The 26,408-nt window shown below is 34.3% G+C and overlaps 4 protein-coding genes across 4 annotated transcripts; all 4 read left to right on the top strand.

Annotated features, from left to right (window-relative positions):
* Positions 1–14,489: 14,489 nt before the first annotated feature.
* Positions 14,490–15,113, top strand: LOC113334558. The gene has a single exon (XM_026580786.1). It carries the CDS (start codon positions 14,490–14,492, stop codon positions 15,111–15,113), a length of 624 nt encoding a protein of 207 aa, XP_026436571.1.
* Positions 15,114–18,486: 3,373 nt separating this feature from the next.
* LOC113334746 (ADP,ATP carrier protein 1, mitochondrial-like) lies at positions 18,487–21,022 on the top strand. The gene is made up of 4 exons (XM_026580951.1): positions 18,487–18,621; positions 19,125–19,659; positions 19,838–20,209; positions 20,459–21,022. The coding sequence occupies exons 2-4, from the start codon at positions 19,135–19,137 to the stop codon at positions 20,753–20,755; spliced, it is 1,194 nt and encodes a 397-aa protein (XP_026436736.1). The 5' UTR covers positions 18,487–18,621; positions 19,125–19,134; the 3' UTR covers positions 20,756–21,022.
* Positions 21,023–23,402: 2,380 nt separating this feature from the next.
* On the top strand, positions 23,403–24,399 carry LOC113334557. Its single transcript, XM_026580785.1, has 3 exons — positions 23,403–23,876; positions 23,929–24,071; positions 24,228–24,399. The coding sequence occupies exons 1-3, from the start codon at positions 23,403–23,405 to the stop codon at positions 24,397–24,399; spliced, it is 789 nt and encodes a 262-aa protein (XP_026436570.1).
* Positions 24,400–24,462: 63 nt separating this feature from the next.
* On the top strand, positions 24,463–24,993 carry LOC113334556. Its single transcript, XM_026580784.1, has one exon. The coding sequence runs from the start codon at positions 24,463–24,465 to the stop codon at positions 24,991–24,993; it is 531 nt and encodes a 176-aa protein (XP_026436569.1).
* Positions 24,994–26,408: the final 1,415 nt, after the last annotated feature.

Below are 26,408 nucleotides of genomic sequence, written 5' to 3'. Positions count from 1 at the left end.
TCTATACACATTTGAGATTTCGAGCTGAGTATATCTCGCTTACATATTTCTCGAAATATGTGTTGGTAAGCTTTCACTTCGACCAAGTTCATCTTATATCATGAGAAAATTTCCGAGTAACACCTTACATGGTTTGTGTAATACAATCATTTGGTGTAAGACTTGGAATGTTTCGGTAATGATTATTTCAATATCTTGAAAATTGCTTTGATGCTAATAGTGTGTGAAAACGGATATTGTCATTATAGAAGAATGTTTCAATGATTGAAATAAAAGAGTTTAGAATCTTATAACCATCTTTGGATATAAGCATAGTGTGTTCGCACATTAGTGTATAAGTCCAAAACCGGAAGCCTAAAGTATGCATACTTGTGTGTATACAACAAGGTTGTAGGAGACCGGGTAAGTATGGAAGTTCACGTCTGTTAATTTCTGCATAGTTTGAAAACTAAAACCAAACTCATCCGGTTACCTAAAGTACGCGTACCCGTACGCATACTGCCGAAAGTTCACATCCGTGAATTTCTGCTGAGTTTGAAAACTAAAACAAACTCAAATCCGGTTACTTAAGTACGCATACCCGTACGCATTCTTAAGTAGGTTACTTTCTAAAATCGGTTGTACGTGAACCTAAAACATTTATCAATAAGGAATGCAATCTTTTGAAACCGTGGCTATAATTTTCATGTATTGATTCGAGTGAATCAAACTGATTTTGCTTCAATTGTGTTCTTGTATAAATCCATGAGAATATAGCAATTGAAGAACTCTTTAACTAGTTTCATTTGAGTCATTTGAAATAGTTATGGTTAAGATGAATAAGGTTGATATGAGAGTAATCATATGGCTAACATCGGTTAACTATTTGTGAACCAACATGGTGTGCATGTTTGGGTACGGTTACATAAACCTAAATGAGGGTACATTTCATTTATGTGTAACAATCTAAGTTCGATCTAATGGTTGAGAGATATTAGCTTGGTTGAATCAGGTTTTTCATCTAACGGTGAATATTGAAAGCTTTGTTACCAAGGTAACTTGGATTGCAAACCCTGATTTGAAAACTATACAAAGGAGAACTCTAGAAACTGGGAAACCTAATCCCCATACCTCCTGTGTGTTACTAGTTGCATAAATAGAGTCGATTCTCCATTAACCTTAGGTTTCTTCTCGAGACCCTGTAGGTTAACGACTTGAAGACTTCACTAGGATTGTGAAGCCAGACCCGACTATTCTCTTTGTAGTTGCGTGATTTGATCTTGCTGTTTCTATCGTGATTGAGTGCAATTGTAAAATTGGCTTGAGATTTATATCTCCGATAGGCAAGATAGAAAAGTAGTCACAAAAACCTTCGTCTCATCGTTTGTGATTCCACAATAACTTTTTTCGCTAGTCGATTAAGTTTATTGTGAGGTGATTGATAATACTAGGTTGTTCTTCGGGAATATAAGTCCGGTTTATCAATTTGTTCCTGTTCACCTTGATTTATCAAAAGACGGAACAAAAACTCTTGGGTATTTCTGTGGGAGACAGATTTATTCAATCCTATAGACTTTTCTGTGTGAGACAGATTTGTTTATCAAGTCTTCGACTTTGGGTCGTAGCAACTCTTAGTTGTGGGTGAGATCAACTAAGGGAATCAAGTGTGTAGTATCCTGCTGGGATCAGAGACGTGAGGAGCGCAACTGTACCTTGAATCGGTGTGAGATTGATTAGGGTTCAACTACAGTCCAGTCCGAAGTTAATTGGTAGTATGCTAGTGTCTTAGCGGCTTAATACAATGTGGTGTTCAAACTGGACTAGGTCCCGGGGTTTTTATGCATTTGCGGCTTCCTCGTTAACAAAATTCTGATGTTTGTGTTATTTCTTTTTCGCATTATGTTTTGTTATATAATTGAAATATCACAGGTTGTGCGTTAAGATCAATCAATTAGAATATCCAACCTTTGGTTGTTGATTTACATTGATCGACACTTGAACATTGGTATTTGGTACCGTTCAAGTAATTCCTTTTATATTCAATCGGGCTCGCAGATTTCTATTTGATGATTGTGGATTTAATTAAGAGTTAGAGATATTAAACTCTTTGATATACTTTATTCTAGGTTGAGTCTGACTGTCTAGTTGATTCTCTATAAAGTGTATTCGAGTAAGTCCTCTCAGATTGTCAAATGAATTGTTGGGTGTGGTTGTTAGACCCCCACATTTCAACTTCAACCACGTAGGAACCACACTACATCTCATTGGAGATGCTATTAGTTAAGCGGACATATATGCTGCCCAAAACAACCGACTTAACTAGTTTTGTTTTGGTTAGTTATGATACTGACACTTAATTAAGCATGTTCATAAATTTTACAAATAGTAATGCCTAATAGTGATTAGGTAAAACCAATTGATAGATGATCATTGTGCCCTTTAAGATAGCAGCTGACTAATCCAAGAGATTAACTAGAAAATGAGACACTAACGATCTAAAACATCTATTTAAAACACTAAGAAAGAAGTTCTAAATAAAGATTAACCCAAATCTAAACCCCTCTGAAATACATACAAGAAATCCTCTCAAGTGATACATATTTAATAATGAATTGGTTTACAAATAGAGTATAAACACAAAAATAACATAGTGCAAGCTAACCAACTAACGAAACCAACTCCTCAAAGCTTTTATCGCCACGTACGCATCTTGATCTGTTTCTGAAACTGAAAGTGGGAATGGGTGAGCACATAATCTCTAAAAGGGGTGCCCAGTAGAAATAACAACTAACTTTCTAGTAATCACTAGAATGATTTGAAAACAATGCAGGTTTTACTGAAAACCGTTAAAACGTGGAATACAAATAAAACATATTAGAATAATAATAATTGTATTGAAATATGAAGTTTTACTAACCAATAAACCGACACACATTCACAATATAAATAATAGTTGAGCGACGTCTTTCTTCGGAGTAGCAAGGCATGATTGTTGCGGAAGCTTCAATGATCATTAAAGCACCCTGAGGTTTCCGTTCTCAAGTCATAAATGATATGTACCTTACCAGTACCTCATTTTACGCACACTCTACATATCGAGTCATTCTGTCTAAACACCAAAACATAATATAATAGCTTTTGAAAGTAATTTAAAAGAACAATAAACATCCATGTACGAGACATGCGTTGCCCATATAGAAATAGGGAAAATAATATTCAGTGACGTGTCACACACCTATTAGTTTATTAGTGGCAGCAATTTTCACTCCTTTAGCACATAAATATAGATATAACATTTGGGGCACACATCTCACACCAATCAAAAGGAAACCTTCTCTCTTTCATGCTAACAATAAGCAAAGATTGTAACCACTTTCCAGTCAATGGAAAGAATCACTTTTTTGAAAATAAGTAAATACTCCCACAACACAGATATTAGTTGTTTCTAAAGATCCAAGTACATCCCAAAATGTAAAAGAAAACTAGTTTGTATTACACACGGATAATACATGCATACACAATCATATAGTAACAATGATATGCATGGATTTCAAAAGAGATAGATTTGTAAAACAATAATGAGCACAAGAGAGTTCGTTATCGATTCCCACCTCTTTTGATGACAAGCCTCGCATACCTTGAGGTCCATAATCCACTTGTTCGTTCTTTAGATCGATCGTTGTTAAAAAAGACTAAATGTTAATCACACAAGCACTCTAAATATTAGCCAAAAGACTCATGCAAGGCTCAAAACACAATCTAATACAATTCTCTAGTTATAAGCAAAGTGAACTATCTAATGGTTCTAAGCCCAATTATGGTTCTACACATTTTCATTATCTAACTGTAACACATCTAAAGGTTTACTAATTCAACTGGATTGGTTCTATAGTCCATTAGATATGTCTTATGAATATCTACAATTTTGTAGAAAGAACCAAATGCTAGTTCAGATCATAAAGAGTCCAAAATATCAAACTAGGAAAGCCAGGCCTTATATCAATGGGCCGGTCAATATGTCAGTGATAATTGTATTTGTGATGAGAAACGCTAATGATAGGTAGATGTTAAATCACAAATTAGACATGTAAGTACTATCTATATATAAAACTTACTATGAATTAGAAAAATCTTAAAAATTTATTAGTAATTTAATTATATAAACTTTTTAGTAACTAACTTACATACATAGTAAGTTGAGCAATTATTAAGAGCAACTGCAGTGGTGCGATCAAAACCAAAGATCAAAGATCAAAAAAAAGACCAAAATTTGGGTTTAGTCCGTGTTGTGACGCAACGGTACATGATTAAAATTTCGTCAGGCGGACTTTAAAAGTCCGCCCCAATTTTTTGTAAATTTCATCAGGCGGACTTTAAAAGTCCGCCCCATTAAAATTTCATCAGGCGGACTTTAAAGGTCCGCCCCATTCTTTATAACTTTCATCAGGCGGACTTTAAAAGTCCGCCTCATTCTTTTTTTTTTATTTAATTAAAATTTCATCGGGCGTAATTTAAATCTCCGCCCGTTAACAAGCGTACTTTAAATTTACGCCCAGCAACAAGCGTACTTTAAATTTACACCCGACTATATTAGAATTTGGGATTTGGTCGCGACCATATTTGGTCTGGAATTTGATCTTTGGTTGGGATTTGATCTTTACTCCGTCCCACTGTGTTACGATCTCATCCCAAATTTTTGGTTATACTCGTCCACTGTGGATGCTCTAAGTGACAACGAAAATCAAGGGATTTCAAAAGAATTAACGGTAAGTATTAATATTAGTAAGAAACTTACTGCGGATTTGATTTCACATACCGTTGGATTAAGTATATTACTCTAAAGCGTCATATTTGAACAACAAATCTGATCGTTGCTCAATGGAAACTGAATTATCGGCTTATAACCATGTCAACATTGGTTCGAACCCCGTCAACCTTATTTTTTATATTATATTACTGACTTAGCAATTTTCTTCTTCATAGCCAGCCATCCAGGATTTATACGGGCTGGGGCTAAGGCAGGCCAGGTCTAACATGCTAAAAAGGCCTAAAAATCCAGCCTGGCCTCTTTGACACCTCTATCTACAATTTGTTCATGGAATAGGTGTTTCATATCCTCACACTACAAGCCAGGCCGGATCAGGCCCAGGCTGGCCTGGCCTCTTTGACACCTCTATCTACAATTTGTTCATGGTATAGGTATTTCATATCCTCATGCTACATAGTTGGTTATTAGCTTTAGTTAATTGTCGACATCAATAACGATTTTATCAATTTCATTGGCCTGTTTTACATTCTAACCAGACCACACCCACTAGTTTACCAATTACCAGGAAGCAAGACCCATCTAATTCATGGTACCAACTCTTTCCACAAGTACCTTTTTATGTTTTAGCTCGAATTTAAGGATGGTATATTTCAAAATAAAAATCTACCTCTTGTTTTTCCTTTTTTGATGGCACAATTACCATAGAATGGTTATTTAAGGTTGAATCATTTCCTGGTTCTAATAATACTGCAGTATTGCACTGCCTGGAAAAATTGTGCATGTATCGAACATCATGCACTAAAATGGTACAAGTGGAGTACTTCCTATATGGGAATCTGAATTAAATTCTTGGAGTACTTACTATAAGGGATTTTGAATAATTCTTGTTTGGCATATTGTCTAATTTAGAGAGATGACTTATTACGGGTATGAATCGGCTACAGCTGCTAACTACCAGAAAATTGAAGCAATTCGTAATATCAATTCTAATCATCAGATATATCTGTAAAGGTTGTCGAAGATGATTGTTCCATTGATATTGTAAGATGTTACGAGATGAAGACAGGATAACTTGTTCGTCCACCTATCTTTATCCCACTATTACAACTCCAAAATCCAGTGTGCCGACTCAGTTTTATGATATCATCATTATTCTTTTGGAAATTGGTTAAGAAGAAAAACAAGTTGTAATTGTATTAAGATCGAACCTTTGGAGAAAGATAAGATCACGTGATGAACCTATATCCGTATATACATTGGACTGTGAGAGCAAAGTCATATTTTAAAATGGTGGAGTCATAAGATCACGTTTTCTAAACCACATCGGTATTGTTGACCTGATTCGTCACTGAGCATATTTGATCTACTTGGTCCATTATATGGGTCAAACCTATCAATTTTATGGAAGTCACCTTGGATAGCAATTGTGGAACATGAGAACGTGGATTTTATAAAAGATTCAATATTTGGCCATTAGATTTATTATGAACTTTCATCGATTAAAATATAAATATAAGTATTTCATTAGCATTGGGATTGGGATTTGTAATTGGATTTTTTTTCTTATTTCACAAGTAATGAAGCTTATAAACAGGCTCGATTAGTTTATTAATGAATAAGCTGGAAAATTTAAGAAAATTATTATTGAGTGTTTATTGATTCATCAAATAATTAGCTTTTTAGCTTATTTTTGCAGGTCATAGAGTAGAAATTAATCGTTTCTGATACAGATTGATAAAAAATGATTAATTATTTACCTAAATGGCCAACAAAAACAAACTGATAAAATCTCATGATTCAAAGAATCAACAAATCTACCAAATTGTAACAATTTTTTTAATAGTTTTCTTATAATGCATTGATAAACTGATAAATCCTATTTATTATCTACATCACTTAAAAATAAGAAAGCAAACCCAGTGGCGACCCCTAAAACTCTTAATAAATCTAATAACTAAATGTCAAATTCTCTATAAATTCCACATTCTCATGCTCCACAATACCTAGCCAAGGTACATATGTAGCTTCCATAGTCTCGATATACGTGACTCGTATGATGGACCAAGTAAACCAAATGTGCTCAAGTGACGTATCAAATCAACAATGCCAACGCAGCCTTATTATTCGACCCCTTTTAAATGAGACTTTTCCCTCAAAATCTAATGTATATACGGGTATAGGCTCATCCCATGATCTTATCGAGTTTAATCTGACTCCAAGCATATAATTTTATTTGAAAAAATTCGTGAAACCTCATTTAATTTTATGTTCGTAGGAATGTCAAACCATCAAATAGAAAGTACAGTGGAAAAATAATATTTCAACTGTTTCATTATCCACATCACAAAACTTACAGTTTACATATTGGATTTCTCTACCTTTAGCATGAAACATCTTCATGTAAGTAAAGAGTTAGGACTAGCAACTTATAATACAAAAGATACCTGAGGGGAATATCTTTAAGACACAAAAAAATAAATACTACAGGCGCTAGTAACATACTGAAAAGATGAGGTTACCAAGTACACTACCAATTCTTTTTTGTTTAACCTATATTAGACACAACTTTGGTATATAATCTTTGTTCGGGATTGAACAAATTACAAACCAATAAGGTGATATCAACATACAGGTGCTTTTACTTTAATTATTGAGAATAAACAATATCATGCATAAGTAAATTAAATAGCACAATGCACAAAATTTCGTTAACGAGGAAAACTGTCTGGCAAAAAAACCTTGGGACTTAATCCAGTTATACTTTCATAATTAAGCCGCTACACTCTTGAGAGCATATAATTTACTCATCTTCCTTAGTATCCATGGGTCTTCAACCAATCTGCCCAACACATGTGAATCCTCAACAAAAGTCTGTTACTGTTAAAAGTTTCTCCCCAACCCACCGTGAAGACTAGTGCTACCCGGTCACAACTGGACGACTAAGATTTCCTGCAGGACATCATGTCAATCAGCAAGGAAAATATTAATGATTCCAACTTGGTAAAATAAAAAATCGATGTCAAGATTTTGTAATTTAAGATCTGAAATACCTGAAGATATGACTAGATCTAAACCTCATTGAAAAGATCAATCATGGTTTATGTATATCGAAATAAACTATTTAATTCTAAAATTACTATGCGTATACAAAAATAAATCACTTATTTCGATGAAGTTTATGTTTGTCAAAGATGAACTGCTTGTTGATCCACAAGGTTCTACAAATAGTAAACTCCTTGTTTCTTCCCACTCAATTACGTCAAATAGATAATTAAATCAAGATCTCTGTATCTACGTATTTAATTTTAAATACTCACTGTAAATTATATAAAACAATAGAGACCCGAGTCTGTTTGTCGAACCAATAGATCTATCTCCATATTTTGGATCACATGAATTTGTAGAGCCCAATCTTTAAAGTTCTTGAGTGATTATATTGCGGAAGAGAATGAACATAAAATAAACAATAAATTATTTATAAGGTAGACACGTGTTAGTCACAAGTACAATCAAAGAAAAACTAAGTAGTAATTTCCACCAACACTACTTCTAGTGTTTCTTGATCCCAAAGAAGGCTTGAAACAATCGTGTTTTGTCCAAAATTTAATTTACGGGTATTGACAATCGACGATAGCTTCCACACAACTTGGTGTATTCTGGGATGAGTTTCTAAAAATACAATACTACGCTATTTATAATGTCAAGAACAAGGCTTGTTTGGTAACAAGATAGTTTATTTCTGGAAATAAAATAAGCTCATTAATGCACGTTTTCGAAGTTAGTATTATCTTGATATTCTTGGATTATATTAACAAAAATAGCTCATCAACAATTAATACAAATATATTATTATTCACAAATATAATCTATATACAAAACAGAAGGGGTTTTTCAGCCTTGGACGGTCAGATAACATTTTGAGAGACAAACATGTGATCCGGCCATCCCAATCTCATCCCAACCAAAGACATCTAGCGGATGTGGTGTTTGTAACCCATTTCTAACCCTCTTAATTAGTTCATCTTCAATTAAATGTTACAATCATTAAATGGTGCCATTACGAAAATAAAATGAAAAAATAAATGTCACGATAACTTTCAACCATATCTTTAGAAAAACAAATTTGCCAGCCTTCAACAATCTGCAAAACACAAACAACGTATTCTTTTTAAAAATAATAGGAATAATTTTCATTCTACTCATTGTATAGACGGGAAAACTCAAAAATACAAAGAATAATTTTCATTGTACTCATCGAACAATCGAAAACAAATACAGAACTAAAAAATGACTCACCAAAAATTTCCTCACGTATTTTTTGCAATCGAATAAGTCAACCCTTCATCAACTTGCAAAACACGAATAATATTAGAGTTCCAATATGTGAAACCCAAAGAACAAAAAACTTTAGAATAAAATTACTATCCTCAAACATTTATACTCAAAAAAAGAAACGTTACAAAAATATCTTGGGAATAAAAATCAGCTCAAAAACTATCTCAAGTTCTTAATAACACCACCTAAAAAATTTGTTATATTTTTTCTAGGGATTTTTTGCACTTCATTAGGGTCTGACCGTCTGAGTTAGATTATTCTAGATCGATACATAGAGATGCAACTGGAAAGAGGAAGAATAGAAGATCAGGATTTTTTTTCTTCATTTGGATCTGACTGTCTGAGCTGAATTACTCTAGATCGATACATAGAGATGTAGCTGGAAAGATGAAGAATGGAAGATCATCATGATTTTTGTGGCGGGTTATGGACAAATGAGAAATATTTACATTTTTTTAAACAGATAGAAAATTGTTTTGTTAGAATAACGTTGCTTGATATTGATCCTCCTCATCGTGACAACAATAATAAGAATAAGAATAGTAGTGGAAAAGAAGAGAAACTCAAAACGAAAAATTATAAAAAAGAAGAAAATATTGGACTGTTACAAAGTGGGGCTAATATTTAGGACATGCACGGGTAATTAAGGATTACAACCCATCGTTTTCCTCTTTTGGTTAGAAATACTTGCCTAATTTTTTCGCTTGCTTTCATTCATGTATTAAGTCCCCTAATTATTCTCCCACCATCATGAGAAATACTTACCCATAAATAATAATAAAACGTCCATACCATGAACGTGTATAAATAGAGGAATGTATTTTTTTTCAACCACACCCATCCACTGATTCACACATTTCCAACTCATTCACTCATTTCCAACTTATTTTGTTGGTGAATTTTTTAGCGTACAAGTATCAACATGTCAAACATGATTAGATGCAGCCTCAGGGAAACCGTTGCCCAGAACGAGATTGCTTCTTTTTCGAGAATGCATGATTGCGATAAAAAAACCCTGCAGTACTCAAGTTTCCTGTTGCAAGAAAATGGGAAGAGATCGATTTCATGGAAACCTAAAAAGTCACCACTTTGAGTCTAAAACTATCGCGAGGTATATGAAAAACTATTATTTTAAGTCCAAAGAATATCGTGAGGAATTATTAAACTATTATTTAATTCTAACTGAATTTATAATTATTTGGATTAATATTTTCATGTTTACAATAATAGGTCGAACTAAGCTTCATAGTGTGTGGTAATTATTAAAAATCATTATAACCAAAATTTATTCCGTCTCATGTCGTGTCGTAATGGCACGGGTTATTTCTAGTCTAAAATATATACCACATGAGATATCATACTAGGATTACTGTTGTAGCTAGTTGTAAATCCATGTACTTCGCTAAATAAAAGCATGCAAATGCAAATGCTAAGATTAAAAAATGATTTTAATTTCAAATATTAATCTCTTCCAAAGTTAGCAAATGACAACCATGACTTCAATATGTTGTCGCTAACTTTCAGATGTTACATACTTACATAGTCAAGATGTAAAGAAAATGTCAACATAAAGTAGTCAAGATGTATATATTTTTGGATGGAAATCTGATCTAGACTTGAGTAACAAAGGAATGAATATGTACATTAATAAATAGATTATAGTTATAATACACGTGCTTAATATTTCATGGCACTTGAACTTTCAGACTCAACTTGCACAAATTCTAAAATCTGTAAAAAATTACGAATAATAAAACAGAAATTTCGAAAAAAATAATTATAAGTTAGATTCGGATATACAATCGGTTCAGGAAATAAATGAGTTGGATTCGATCCTGGAATCTGTTCTGGATTTGGTTATGAAATAATTAATTCTCATTTAGAATATCAAACTTTATTCAGGTTCAGATATTCTTTTAAGCATGTTTATCAAATTGTTTTCTTACATGTTTTCAAACCACAAATTCAAATTGGATTAAGATATCTTGTTATCATAAGTTCAACACTAAGTAGTAACAAGTACAACATTAGTTCCACGTTCGAAATTGTCGAAAATTTAGGAAACATTAGTGTTAGAGCAATGCTCGGTTGAACCCACAAGTTTGTTGTCAATGTTAGATAATCAAAACTATATCTTGATTTATAGTCTACTAAGTCGAGTATGGGACTAGTTAAAATTTGGTAGTTGAGTATTAGACATCACCCTTGAAGACTGAAGATCGATGAAGATATTTGGAGAACTCCTATATCATGTATGTGAAGACTGAACCATTCTATTTTACTCACTATCTTACCATTCTATCTTCTGGAGACGATATCGTATGAATTATAACAAAGAAGAAGTTTAGAGTCAAGCTTGACTTGTCAAAAATATCGAAATATGGTTCTACCAAATATGTTCAATGATCCTTACCAAATTTATTTATAAATAATTTATTGTATGAATTAATTCGTGGATCAATTGAAAATTTCCTATGCAAATGATTTTATCACGTGGGAATGATTCTCCGTTTATGGGAAGATTAATGGCTAATACTGGTGATAGTGATAGCGATGGTCTGCGCAAATTACTCCCCTCTGGGACATGTTACTCTTAATCAAGAAGAAGAATTCAAATGGCAGAATATCATTTCATATGCCATGTTTCATATATCTGTTTCATCTACGAAACAAGATATATGTATTTTATCATTGTTTTCATCTTTGATGTACTTGAACATGATGTATTCATTCTTGTTATTATGTTAATGGAATCAAGATGTTTCCTTCAACAAAAAAACAGAACTAGTCATAAAAACCGAAGGTGACCAAACCTGTGGTACAAAAACCCCGTTCAAATGTTGTGATACATTAAAACTATATCTTGAACAAAATTGATACAAAAACCCCAAATTTTTAAAATTTGATACAAAAACCTCAAATTTCAAAATTGGTTTCATCAAATTCTATGACGTTTCATCAAATTCTTTGTGGTTTTTGTGTTACTTTTGTTTTTTTTTTTTGTTGTTTTTGTGTTACTTTTGGTTTGATGGGTTTTTTGCGGATGGATAGTGACACCTTTGAGGTTATAACTCGCGGACCGAAAAATATAAAAATAAAATTTACTTCTCATCGGGTGAACAACACAAAAAAAATTTCTCTAAAGTATAATGCATGGATATAATAGTAACTTACATATTTAGATAATTGATTAAATTTGAACTTTTAGTTATTTGAACAAAAGAAATGTGACGAGAGTGATCTCGTCAGCAGGCTAACTGTGATTCTCAAAGAAGGGATAGTCAAACAACACACGAACAAAAGAAGAGAGAAAAAAACAGGCACATTTTTTTCCTCACTCATTCTCTCTCATCCTAAACGCTCTGCAACTTTTAGTTTCTTCAAATTCCTTCATCGTTTTCGATAATTTCTTAATGTTTTAATCATTGTTAATCATTATATAATCATTGAATAATCATTCCAGTTTTTAAAGAATTACTTAATTTTCAATGTAATCTTCGTGAAATTCCGTTTTCGCTTCAATTAGTGCTTCTCTTAAAATTTCTCTAAGTATATTCAGATTTTAATAAGTAGTTCCCTTTTCTACAGTCCTTCATCTTTACCCAACAGGTTCATCCCTGATTTTGTCTAGAATCAGCATGTGAATCTATTTCAGAAAATGTTGAGGGAGATAATTTTGTTTTATGTATATCCTTATCCAAATTATTCATCAACTGCCATTTTTCAGTTTTAATTTTTCAAAACCAATTAGTAAAACTTCCCATAACTGCATATAATTGCCTCTTTATTGATTACTAGATAACCGTTTTAATAGCCTCTAAGGTCTTCTCTTTCTTGTCTACAATCAAATTTTCATCATGTCTTCTGAAAATTACCCTGCTAATAACTTAGACTCTAATCCTTCTTCCTCTGATTTACTCAACCAATTTGCAAATCTCTTCTCTCAGGAATCATCCAATGCAACTATTAACATTAATACCAACTTTCCAGGAACTAAATTAAGACATCAAAATTGTGTGATCCTGAAAATCATCTCACCCAAATCCTATTCGATCAACTTGGTTCGAGAAACCTTACAAAAATTTTGGAAAACTACTCAGGTTTTTTATGTCTCAATTTTCACTGAAAACACATACATCGTCAAGTTTGAATCTCAAGCAGATGCCTCTATGATATTTGAGGGAATCCCATGGATTATTAAAGCTGATCTCTATGCACTTGAGAAATGTGTTCCAAACAAACTTCATGAAGAATACAACTTTGAGACTGTTGAGTTGGGTATCCAAATTCATGGTTTACCGGTGGAAAATCTATGCTCTCTGTATGTATATGATTTGGTGTCTCAGATTGGGGATACGTGTCCTGTTGCTACTTAGGAATGTACTTCTTGGGGTAAATTTGCTAGAACCAAAACACATATAGCCATTAATCGTCCTCTTCCAAAAGCTATTCCTTTTTCTCTGTCAGGAAAACCAAATTATGCTCTGGAATTAAGGTATGAATGACTGCCAAGGTTCTGCTTATTCTGCGGCTTAATTGGACATTGGATGAAGATGTTTCCGAAAGTTAGTTTCTACAAAGACCATGTATACAACAATTTTCCATCTCATCTTCAAGAAGAGGCGCTGGAATTACTTAAACCTAAATATAAGCCTACTATATGTGTTTCTGGTAAACTTGCTGAACAAGATAAACCAATTTTTAAAGATATCTTTGTAGTGGATGATGACCATTATAAGCATCAGGATAGAGGAGATTATCAAGACAGTTACAGGCAAACCAACATTACTTCTACTTCAAATAATCATAATCGGAGGGGAAAAGCAAATGCGGGTGACTATAGTGGTGTGCATATACTTTCTCAATCTTCTACAAGATCAGAAGGTGGTTCTTCGCAGAATACAAGATCAGATTATGCTATGACAAGGATCCTTAGATCGGAAATCCATGTGGCTGATATTGCAGTTTCTGAAATAAGTATTTGGAATTCTGAATTAATCCTTCATCGAGAAAATCCAAGTCGATCTGTTGGTGATAGAGGTAAACAAATTGCTTCTGTGATTCAATATCCTCCAAAAAAAGTTGTTGCGAAGCCATTGCCTTCAGGCATGAGATATCAAGTAAGGGATATGAATTATTTGGGTTTTGATCATAATAATGATAATAAAGCTCAAAAAAGAATGCAGGAAGAGTCATATATTATAAGTAACTCTCCAAGATCAAAATATGCTAAGAAGAATGGCGCTAGTTCATCTTACGGTAAGGCGAAAAATCCTCAAAAGACGCATGATACATGTTAATCTTAGCGTGGAATTGTTGGGGCTTGGGGAATCCCCCAACAATCAGAGCTTTGAAGAAGGTCCTCAGAGGTACTAATCCTTCCATCTTATTTCTTCCGGAAACAAAAATGTCAGAACAGTTATCTCTTCAGCGTGTTAATCAGTTTTGTTTCCAAAACTCTTGTATTGTGTCGTCAATTGAAAGAAGTGGTGGTCCGTGGTTACTCTGGAAAGATGATGTTACTATTGAAGTTATTTCAAAATCAAAAAATTTAATACATGTTACTGTTCAGAATGATGGGTTAAGAATTCCATGGCACCTCTTATGTATTTACGGTCCTCCTGTTCAAACTCAAAGGGCTAGTTTCTGGAGAAACATGACATTATATGTCCAGAACTTTGATGGTTGCAAGTGTTTCATTTGTGACTTTAATGCTATCTCTTCTGGTACTAAAAAAATTTGGAGGGTTACCGGTCTTGAATTCAAAAATTCAAATATCTCTTTCTTCAATGAATTCATTCAGCAGAATCATCTCATAGATTTGGGTTACAACGGACCAGCTTCTACTTGGACTAATGGTATGGATATTGATGGATTAATCCAACAACGTCTTGACGAGGTTTTGGCCAATCCTAAATGGTGTATTGGTTTTCACATGGCAGCAGTCCTTCATCTACCGAGAATTGCAAGTGATCACTCTCTGATCCTTCTCAATACTTGCAGAAACGTGTCGAGAGCTCCTCCAAACTAAAAATTTAAAGTTTTATGGCTTTCTCATCCTGAGTTCTTTGAAAAAGTAGGAGAGTGATGGTATCAAGATCCCGAAGAAGACATTCTATCAAAGCTGAGAAAACTTGGTTCCTTTCCGACTGACTGGTCCAGAAGAAGAATTGGTTGTGTTAAACGCAAAATCGTGACTCTCAAATCTAAGCTGTTAAGAATACAGTCCTGGAGACCTTCTGCGGCTATCATTGCGAAAGAAAAATTAGTGGCGGATCAACTCAATGACTATCTGATTATGGAGGCAACATGTTGGGACCAAAGAATGAAGCATCAATGGGCTAAAGATGGAGACCGAAATACCAGGCATTTTCACCTATCAGTACAACAACGGAGAAGGAAAAATACTATCAGTCACCTACAAAAAGATGACCAATCTTGGATTACTGATCGCGGTGAAATTACAAGGGAATTGGTAACTCACTTTCAAGAATTATTTCGCCAACCAAGTTCTCAGGATCTTCCTCAATTCAGTATACAAGGGCAAGTTATGTCTAATTTAGATAATGAAGCCATATGTAGGATTCCAACACAGGAGGAGATTTGGGTTGTACTTGTTAGAATGGGTTCTTTCACTTCACCGGGGCCTGATGGTTATCCTCCGGTTTTCTACAAAAAATATTGGGGTATGATCTTTAATGATGTTGTTAGTTCAATAAAAAATATATTTGATTATGCAGAGTTTCCAGATCTTATGAATCATACTAATATTACCCTAATCCCCAAGATAAAAATACCATGCTAAACCTGCAGATTTTCACCCAATATCCATGTGTAACATTCTATATAAGATAGTTTCCAAGATCTTAACAAACAGAATTAAACCATATCTGGATGAATTCATTTCTTGGTTACAAAGTGCTTTTGTTCCTGGTCGCCAAATTTTAGATAATATAATCATCGCCAAGGAACTCCTTCATGCCATGAAGAATTCAAGAGCTACTACTGGGCACTTTGCTCTCAAAGTGGATATGGCGAAGGCATACGATAGAGTTAATTGGAGATTTCTTGGAGACATGTTACATATGATGGGAATATCTGTTACATCACATTCTCTGATCATGACTTGTGTTACTACTGCATCTTTCTCCATAAATATTAATGGTTATCCTCAAGCTTTTTCAGAAGTGAAAGGGGTATTCGTCAGGGCTTCCCCATGTCTCCCACTCTCTTCATTATTTATTAGCAGGGTCTTTCCTTACTGATGCAACAATATGAATCCCAAGACTTATATCAAGGATATAAACTCAACAGTATTTCTCCTACAATCTCTCACTTGATGTTTGCGGACGACTTATTCTTCTTTGGGGTTCATTCGAGAGTTAATGTCAATAATCTGTAGAAGTTATTACAGAAATATGCAAATATGTCAGGTCAGGTTACTAACTATAATAAATCTTCAATTTATTTTAGTCATGGTATATCTGACTTAATAAAGCAAACGACCATACAAGATCTTGGAGTTAGAGAAATGAGTTCTTAGGACAAATACTTAAGTGTTTACCCTCTTAAGTCTGATTACAGGATCAGCAGTTATGATTTTCTCATCAAGAAGTTTGGTTCTACACTACTAGATTGGATATTCCATTACATCAATACGGCTGCGAGAGCAGTTCTTTTAAAGACTACTCTATCTTCCATTCCGATATTCTTTATGGGCACTTGCTTGCTTCCAAAAGGGGTAACAGCAGAAATCAATAAGATTCTGAGATGCTTTTGGTGGGGACATTCTCCTGATGAGAGAAGACTTCATTTTATTAACTGGACGAAAGTTTTCTTATCCAAAGAAAATAGAGGTCTTGGTACGTAGAGATGATGAACATAGCTTTAGTCTGCAAACTAGCGTGGAAATTTCTGGAAGACCAAGATGCAGTATGGGTAAAATTACTATCGGCCAAATACTTTAAAGATAAGTCCTTTTGGCCAGCTGATACTCCGGAAAAATGCACTGCAATCTGGAGTAGTCTTCTTGAGATTCGTCCCACACTGGAAAACAAAATATTTTGGAAAATTTCCAACGGTGAAAAGGTGAATATTTGGGAAGATCCGTGGTTATCGCAGCATATAGACATTAACAGGGTTTCTGATTTGATGATTCCGAATACCAAATCATGGAATCAAGAATTATTGGATCAAGTATTTCCGCAAGATATAATAGATTGCATTACTTCAATTTATCTGAGTTTTTAAGATACTTCAGAAGATACTCCTATTTGGTCTTGTGCGCCTTCAGGTAAATTCTCCACAAAATCCTGTTATAAACTTCTATTGAGTAGTTTCCCTTCTTCCTCATAAATTAGTGCTTTTCCTTGGAAGAAATATTGGTATCTTTCTTCTATAATTCCAAAGATCCATATGTTTTTGTGGAAACTTTTACATAATGGTATTGCGGTAAATGCAAACATCATCAGATTCATCAACAATATCCAAATGTCATGTACATTTTGTTCTCAATCTGAAGAAACGATATCCCACATGTTCTTTGATTGTTACAAGTCTATGTTGGTTTTTAATTTTTCTGGTTTGGGTTTCGATCATAATAATTATGGAGGCAATGTACATCAGATTATCAGCGATTGGTTGGATGAAGATTTATCTACTGATTTCATTATGAAACTGCGCATTATTTGGAATTTGTGGAAAGCTAGGAATGATATTATTTTTTCCCAAGGGAATTTCTCTGCTACCGGGATTCTTAAGAAGGCTTCACAGGATTTCAAACTCTGTCAGGAAAACAACTCAAGTCCCAACACGACTCAATCTACACGAAATCAACAGTGGACTCCTCCTAATCTTCATTATGTTAAAATCAATGTTGAGTCGGCGTTTATTCCTAACAATGGATCAGCAGGTGCTATTGCACAAGATCATCATGGAAGATTTTTAGGATGTGCTTCTATAACATTTGATGCTACCTCTTCCTTGCTGGCAGAAGCAAGGGCGAGGCTCAACTTCAATAAAATAGTAGTGGAATGAGACACATCCAACGTTACTACTGTTGTTTTAGGAGACTTCAGGGAGATTCTATGGAGCATACGCTCGGTGATATTGCAAATCAAAGATGCTACTAGTTCTTTTGTTGATGTTAAATTTGAACATGTACCTAAATATGCAAACTATCTGGAACATTCTTTGTGTCAGTATGCAATGCATAATAATGTAAAAAAAAAAAAAGGCGCACACATAGCATAGCACATTAGCACCGCTATCGGAATGCGGAATGCGGAATGCATAATTTAATTAGTCAAGCCCTAGAGTTTGACCGTGTAACACGCCCGGGTCATTGGTGGGACCGCATGATACGGGCGCACCCGTAGGAATAACGGTTCCTCGGTCGAAATCCATGCTAGTCCGTATCATCACTAACCAACTCAAACCAACTGTCCCCCTTCGCTTTTCATTAATCTTTCTATTACTTATTATTATTTGCCCTAGTTTCACACTTGATTTTTCTCTCTTCCCAGTCTCTTTTACACCAGGTAATTTCTCTTTCACACACCCATTATGCATGTATGAATTCTGATTGTTTCGGTATTCTTTTTTTTTTTTTTTTTGTAAGTCTAGTTTTTTCATCATTAAATTGAAATGTAAACAGTTCTTAATATATCTGAGGCCATTTTACTACTTATTAGAGAGTAATTTGATATTTAGAAGTTATTGCATGTGTACAATGAACAGATGATGATTTATGTAATATTAACACAATAGATCATGATTTCTGTGAAATATTTTGTACATGACACCTATCTGATTCGATACATGAAGGGTTTTGGTTAATCCAAGATTGTAATCTTTCTGGGCAGGAATTTGTACCGCCTATGATAAATTGATAACTTATAAGTATCAATATGGAGTCAGTAATTTGTATTTTCTTTTCAAATTTTGCTGCCATTTAAAACATTTGTATGCTTTAGAAGCGGTGCTCTTTTCCTACTTGACGAAGATTTGTTATTTCCTTCTTGTGCATTTGTAAATTATGCAGATAACAAGCAATGGCAGATTCAAATCGACATCACCCAACTGTCATTCAGAAACTAAGCGGTCAACTTCAACTTAGTTCCTGCTGTAAATCTCAGGATGCACAAATGTATAATGGTGGCTTCTATACGGCCTCTGCTTATAGGAGGTTACAAAACTACCGGGGGAACTTCAGAAATGGAGGGTTACAGAAGAATTGGTCTATGCAAACATGCAGGGCAAACCATGGTCTTCCCATGGCTTTCAATGGTCCGTCATCACCAATTTGCGTCCAAGCACCGTCAGAAAAAGGCTTTGCTGGTTTCATGATTGATTTTCTCATGGGTGGTGTCTCCGCTGCCGTATCAAAAACTGCTGCAGCTCCTATTGAACGTGTGAAACTATTGATCCAAAACCAGGATGAAATGATCAAATCTGGTAGACTAGCTGAACCTTACAAGGGTATTGGAGATTGTTTCGGTAGAACGATTAAGGATGAAGGAATGATGTCCCTATGGAGAGGAAACACTGCTAACGTTATCCGTTACTTTCCTACTCAGGTTTGCATTTCTGACTATGGAGAGGAAACACTGCTAACGTCTTAGTGGAATTTTGATTTTTGCTATCTTGTTTGCACTTTCATTTGCTACAAAGTCTTCCATTTCGCAAGGTTCGTTAGGTGTTGTTATTGTTTCCATCTATTAATGAGTTCAAATCTTGGAAATGCCATGAAACCAGGCCTTAAACTTTGCCTTCAAGGATTACTTCAAAAGACTATTCAACTTCAAGAAGGACAGAGATGGCTATTGGAAGTGGTTTGCAGGAAATTTAGCATCTGGTGGTGCAGCTGGTGCTTCTTCTCTCTTCTTTGTTTACTCCCTAGATTACGCCCGAACTCGTCTTGCCAATGATTCAAAGGCAGCAAAGAAAGGTGGGGGAGAAAGGCAATTCAATGGGTTGGTCGATGTTTACAAGAAAACACTTAAGTCAGATGGAATTGCTGGACTATACCGTGGTTTCAACATCTCATGTGTTGGAATCATAGTCTATCGAGGTCTTTACTTTGGAATGTATGATTCTCTCAAGCCTGTTCTTCCTCAGAAAATGCAGGTCAGTAAGAATCTGAAGTTGCTAATGTAGGTTGACACATCGCAGATGCTAGAATATAGTAGTGTAAAATGCACTAGACAGTTACAAGACCAAATAGATCTTAGCAAAGTCAAATTCATTCCTGAATGTTAAATCATATCGCGATTATTTGACCAATGCCTTGATTCAATTTTCTATTCACCTACACTATTGTCAATTCTTAGTATAATATCTGTTAGGTTTAAACCATTGAGTTTCGGTTATCTCCAGGATAGTTTCTTTGCTAGTTTTGCCTTGGGTTGGGTAATTACCAATGGAGCAGGACTTGCATCATACCCAATCGACACTGTTAGAAGAAGAATGATGATGACATCCGGTGAAGCCGTGAAGTACAAGAGCTCCTTTGACGCATTCAGCCAGATTATGAAGAATGAAGGCGCTAAATCTTTGTTCAAGGGTGCAGGTGCAAACATTTTACGTGCAATTGCTGGTGCAGGTGTGCTCGCTGGGTACGACAAGTTACAGATGATTGTCCTCGGAAAGAAGTTTGGATCCGGAGGTGCTTAAAACTAAAGCCAATCTATCTATATATAAATATGGCATTCCTTCCCTCCAATGGTGACAGGTTTCTACTATTACAATGTTCTTTTAGTAACAATTAAAATTCTTCGTCTATATTTTTCTTCTTGTTGTTCTTATATGAATAATAATATAGAGTTTGTTATGAACTAAAGGATGAGTTATAAAGATGTCTTTCAATTCCGACGAACTTTTGTATTTTGAAGCATATAATAACTTGTAATGCTCGTATTCATCTAATGTTTGATAGCCTCATAGAAGGACTTCCCTCCCCTTGTTAACCCCAACTAGACTGCGCCTCAAGAAACAGAACTGCGCACTGCTGTGATTGGCTCTAATAGATTTCCATACAGTTCATATGACCAAAGTAGGTCTTATCTAGATTTTCGGTAGTAGGCTTCTACACAGAGCAAGACTTAGAAAATTTGAAATGAGCCCTGCATGATGGGTCGGTCTATCTCTTAAGCTAGCTAGTGCCAAAGGGATGAGAAAAAGTGAACTTTATCGGTAGTAAAAGTAAAGATTTTGTATAGAAAGTAGGATTTGCTGGATGTTTGAGACCAGACAACCCTTCCAAATTTGGGAAACCCTATGCTCTGCTGATGTTTTAGTAGTCTACTACTCTATCAAATAGGGAGAGAGTCAAAACCATGGGCTCAGTTTTCATGATGTAACAATTTACAAGGGTAACTTGATGAGAAGAACAAGAACAAAAACCATTATGATTTTGAAATTATTAAATACATCAGTGAAGGCAGAGCTGACCATACCTTCTGCACAGACCCTTGTTTGTTGCTTCTTTCTAGTCTTTATGTATTTTAACTCCCAAGTCTCCAGCCCAAACGAGAATGAGGGTGAAAATGGGCATTGGATTTCTTAAGATTTGTTTATATTTTAGTGGTCCTTTTTTAGGGCTTTTTTGTTGCGTCTTAAAATGATGCCATTTTTCAAGAGACAAAAGATTTCCCCATGGATTGAGCTATCATTTTCCTTCTTTCTGCAACACAGAAAAGAATATCTACTTGGTTTTTTTGTCTATTTTATTGTATTTTTTCCTCATTTCTTTTCTTTTTGTACTTATATTGAGAACATTACATTCTAACTAAATCAATCTTTAGTTTACAATTAAATTTTTCTAGAGTTACTTTTTTCTCTCCACAATCTCATAAGACACCACGGCTCTGAAAGGATGAACATGCACCGTATATCTTGGGTTCTTGTTTTTATATGTGTACTTCAAAATCTCAGTTAACCTTACAAAATTGAGGTTCAATCACATCTTGTAAATGTGGTTCTTTATAGAACAACTTGTATCATGGTATGCCGCTCATTCCTTATTTCCTTGTACTACCTGTGGATTAGGTTAGTAGTTTACATCTTTCCTTAAATCTGGGCTTATCATTTACCACATCCTACTCTAAATCATGGATACGCACTATCTAATCTTTCTCGTACATAATAAACATGCATAAGAACTAAGGATGTCTATGGTTGCTCCAAAATTCTGAAATCTGTCAAAATTTGAATCCAATGTGTCAGTGGTTATCTATAAATATACTCAGTTTGTCTCGTAAACTGCCAAGCTTTTTCTTTTTTATTTTTGTCTCCATAAGAGTACACAAAATTGGTTAAAAAAATCAAAATCAACAATTCATGAGTGAAAAAGACATGTGAAATTTGATACTGTTTAAACGGACGAGAATGTAAAAATAGTCAGAATGTAAATAGTTTCATCCTACCCAATTTCAAATACTTTTTCTTATTTTTAATTTATATCAGGATGCATCCAGTTTCATCCTCGCCCTTTTTTAAGTTTAAGCCATGATGAATCCAGTTTCATCTTGACATATAAAATTTGATATTGTTTAAATGGATGAGAATGTAAAAATAGCCACGATGTAAACAATTTCATCCTACCCATTTTCAAATATACTTTTTCTTATTTTTAATTTACATCAGTTTCATCCTCGCTCTTTTTTAAGTTTAAGTCAGGATAAATCCAGTTTGATTCTTACTATTTTCTTGTTGTCCATTTCACCAATACCAATTTTTACTTGTCCATTAGAACCATGTTTTAGAAATATTTGGACAAATGACCCATTTTCTGATAAGAGTAGGTATATATTTTCATTTTTATACGTCATTTTCCAAAACTTTTACGTAATTATTATTGTTAAAGTATGTAAAAATATAAAGAATTTGATAGTTAGGTTATACTTTTGCTCAGTTCTGTTTTTTAAGATTTTTGATGGTATAACATTTACAAATATCTTTTTATTTTATTTTTCCTAACGAACACAAATATCTTTTTACTTTGTGAAATATGTCAATTCGAAATTTTAAGACATAAAGATAAATATATAGAAAACACTTATCTCTCTTATTTACCTTAAAAATTGTACAAACCCTAGATCACTCACTTTTTGTAGGACAGTGGGAGTATGTTACATAAAGATGTGTGCAGTTGATAGGTTGAATATAAACAATCAAAATTTGCACTTATAAGTGAAGATATCAACGACTAAAACATTATATTCGTATATAACTTACTAATAATTTGCACTAGAACAAGGTTTATTATCTGATTTTCAAGTTAAGCCTAATGATTTGCTTGTGAGTCATTTGCAATTTGCAGATGACACACTTATTTTTTTTTGATGCTGATATTGAGCAGGTGAAAAATTTGAGGCTTATTCTGCTGTCTTTTGAGATGCTCACGGGTTTGAAGATTAACTTTGCCAAAAGTCAGATTTTTGGAGTTGGTTTTGATGGGGATTTGAATCTTTTTTCTTCTCTGCTTGGATGCTATAATGTTATTCTCCCTACAACTTATCTTGGTTTGCCTTTGAGAGACAAATGTGGTGGTGTTGCTAAATGGGACAAGGTGGTGGATAAATTCATTGCTAGACTTCCTGGTTGGCAAAAGTCTCTTCTCTCAAGAGCTCGTAAGATCACTTTAATTAACAGTGTACTTGTCTGTCTTCCTGTTTATTGCATGTCCCTCTTTGAGATGCCAATCTCAGTTGCAAGGAATCTTGAAAAGATAATGAGGAATTTTTTATGGAATGATAATAAAGGAAGGAAGAAGATTCATCCTGTTAAGTGGGAGGTTTTGTGTAAGAAGAAAAAGTTTGGTGGATTGGGTATAAAAAAATTTGAAGGTGTTTAATCATGCTTTGCTTGCTAAGTGGTCTTGGAGATATGCTACTGAAGATGATGTCCTTTGGAGGAAGATTATTGAGGAAAAATATGGGACAAGTAATCCTTTTTGGTGCCCTAAGATTCCTAATTGCACCTTTGGCAGGTCTGTGTGGAAAGCTATCATGAAGACAAATTCTACCTTCATGAAGTTTGTTAGATTCAAAGTTAATGACGGGATTTTGGTTAAATTCTGGCTTGACAACTGGTTGTATGAGCATCAAATTAAAGATTGCTTCCCAAATATTTATGCTATATGAAGATCTAAGCAAAATTCTGTGGCTGATATGGGTGTTAGAACTGGTAATACCGTTTCTTGGAATTTTCAGCTTCCTAGAAGAATTAATGCTGCTGCACAAATTGAATTGGATCTTCTGCTAGCTGATTTACAATCTTTCAAGTTTAATATGTCCCTTAAAGATGAGCTCTACTGACCTCTTACTTCAAATGAATGTTTTTCTGTTAAATCAACTTATGACATGCTTTCTTTGGAGGATATGGCACCTTCAGCTGAGTTCTCTTTCATCTGGAGTTTACATTGCCCTCCAAAAATTAGCTTCTTTCTTTGGTTAATTGCTCATGGCAGACTTCCAACTATAGATATGTTGCAGAACAGAAGAATTGATGTGCATGCAACCTGCCTGTTCTGCACTGCTCCAGAAACTGCTTCTCATCTATTTCTTCACTGTGATTTTGCAAAGTCAGTCTGGGATGTCTTAACAATGAAGCTGAAATGGTTATATGCTATGCCTGAAAATGTTGCTCTAGCTCTACAAGCTTGGCAGCTTAATTTGTCCGACAAAGCTAAAAGTGAAATCTGGAGACTTGTTCCTGTGGCAATCATCTGGTGCTTATGGAAGGAGAGAAATAATAGAGTCTTCAATGGAAACCCAAGTTCTGCTGCAGTTGTTGCTCATAAGGTAGTTTATATGTTGTTTACTTGGTCCTTGGATTTCAAATATTTTGAGGAGGTAGATTCTAAGGAGGTGATGAGAAATTGGTGTAAGATTTATTTTGATATTCATTAGTGCTCTTAGCTTGTTTTGAGCGCTTTTTTCTTTTTCTTTTTTTCTCCTTGTGCTCTGTTAAGGGTGGTATAACTCTTTTATACCCTCTTTTTTTGATCAATTCATTTTTCTTTATCGATCAAAAAAAAAAATTGCACTAGAGTGTTGTATAAATTAACCACTTTTTCAATCTATAATTTACTAATAGTTTTTAATTTTCTTCAAGGTAATAGGTAAAAAATTTAGCTAAAACAAGTATGAATATTTGATTTAAACACTGACGAGTCGACATTTTGGTAGGTGAGTCCATTTTTTGGTGATGTGCTTGTCATATTATTATCATCATTGGATCGTTATGCCTTTAGCTATTTTATTTGTTCCGCCAGTGATCCCGATCATAATATGTTATTGTTATTTTGTTGTGCACCTCTGTTTTTCTTTGCAAGTCTTTAACTCGTTCCTTGGTCTCACAAAGTAACTATGAAACGTTACTCAGTAAGTACCTGTAATCAATTTAAGTATGAAACATGGATCACTTCTTGCCTCGGAAAGAAAATATCATAAATAATAGTTTATGGAAATCCACGAATCGGCTCTTCCTTAGTGTGGTTATTGTGGTTGCTTAGTTTGTTGTAGCTTTGGTAATTTTTAGCTCTTTGTCCACCAGGTATTAAGGATGTTCCTATGTCGTATATATTTTTGAAGTCGCGGTGGTTCATTACTTACAGTATTTTGTCTTTTGGGACCCTATGTTGACATGGAATTATGGACTGGCTTTTCGTGTTTAAATGAGATAAAGCGGTCATAGTTCTCATCTTTTATTTGGAGAAGCTAAGAAACATAGTCTCGCTTGCACGGGGATCACTATGACGAATAGTCACTACGTGTATCTTTACTCTGGCCAGGCGACCTTCCTCAAAAAGTTTTGTTCGATTTATTGTGCATGGACCTGTAAAACTAACGTCTTATTGATGCGAAATTATATTTCATTGTTCACGAAAGAGAATGTCGCGGTTGAAAAACAATAGCATAAACATAACATTCAAATTTTATACGCTTATTAGATTAAGATTTAACAACACTAAACGCTATAAAAATGACTATTTTGGAAATAAATCATAAAAAAAGGAAGAATGTTAATTATTTTGGAACAAAAACAAAAGCGAAAATTGTGGTTTAATCCTAATATTAGAAATTGTCCAGCGATTCGATGTTACGGGTCTAGCCTAGTTATTCTATGGTCTTTCCATTTAAAAGCTTTATCTATGTGGTCTAAAAATTGGTAAGTGGTGCTCACAAACGCGAAATGATGTCACCACCATTTAAAATAATGTCAAAATTTCCATTTATGTGAACACATATACGGAGAAAAATACTTAAACATAACATACATCCAGTTAATATATGATCTTTTTATTGCATGGCTAGGGTGTCCT

Source organism: Papaver somniferum, unplaced genomic scaffold (genome assembly GCF_003573695.1).
Source record: "Papaver somniferum cultivar HN1 unplaced genomic scaffold, ASM357369v1 unplaced-scaffold_137, whole genome shotgun sequence".
Classification (NCBI taxonomy): Eukaryota; Viridiplantae; Streptophyta; class Magnoliopsida; order Ranunculales; family Papaveraceae; genus Papaver; species Papaver somniferum.
Note: the sequence above shows the minus strand (reverse complement) of the source record. Positions and strands in the feature narration are given on the sequence as shown.

What these genes read in the sequence shown, in the direction of transcription:
- LOC113334558 (XM_026580786.1), top strand. Translation starts at nt 14,490, where the DNA reads ATGTCAGAACAGTTATCTCTTCAGCGTGTTAATCAGTTTTGTTTCCAA.
- LOC113334746 (XM_026580951.1), top strand. Translation starts at nt 19,135, where the DNA reads ATGGCAGATTCAAATCGACATCACCCAACTGTCATTCAGAAACTAAGC. An exon ending in TCCGTTACTTTCCTACTCAG is followed by an intron (nt 19,660 to 19,837) that starts GTTTGCATTTCT and finishes CCATGAAACCAG; the next exon opens with GCCTTAAACTTTGCCTTCAA. An exon ending in TTCTTCCTCAGAAAATGCAG is followed by an intron (nt 20,210 to 20,458) that starts GTCAGTAAGAAT and finishes GGTTATCTCCAG; the next exon opens with GATAGTTTCTTTGCTAGTTT.
- LOC113334557 (XM_026580785.1), top strand. Translation starts at nt 23,403, where the DNA reads ATGACACACTTATTTTTTTTTGATGCTGATATTGAGCAGGTGAAAAAT. An exon ending in TTCATCCTGTTAAGTGGGAG is followed by an intron (nt 23,877 to 23,928) that starts GTTTTGTGTAAG and finishes AAAAATTTGAAG; the next exon opens with GTGTTTAATCATGCTTTGCT. An exon ending in CCTAATTGCACCTTTGGCAG is followed by an intron (nt 24,072 to 24,227) that starts GTCTGTGTGGAA and finishes TGCTATATGAAG; the next exon opens with ATCTAAGCAAAATTCTGTGG.
- LOC113334556 (XM_026580784.1), top strand. Translation starts at nt 24,463, where the DNA reads ATGGCACCTTCAGCTGAGTTCTCTTTCATCTGGAGTTTACATTGCCCT.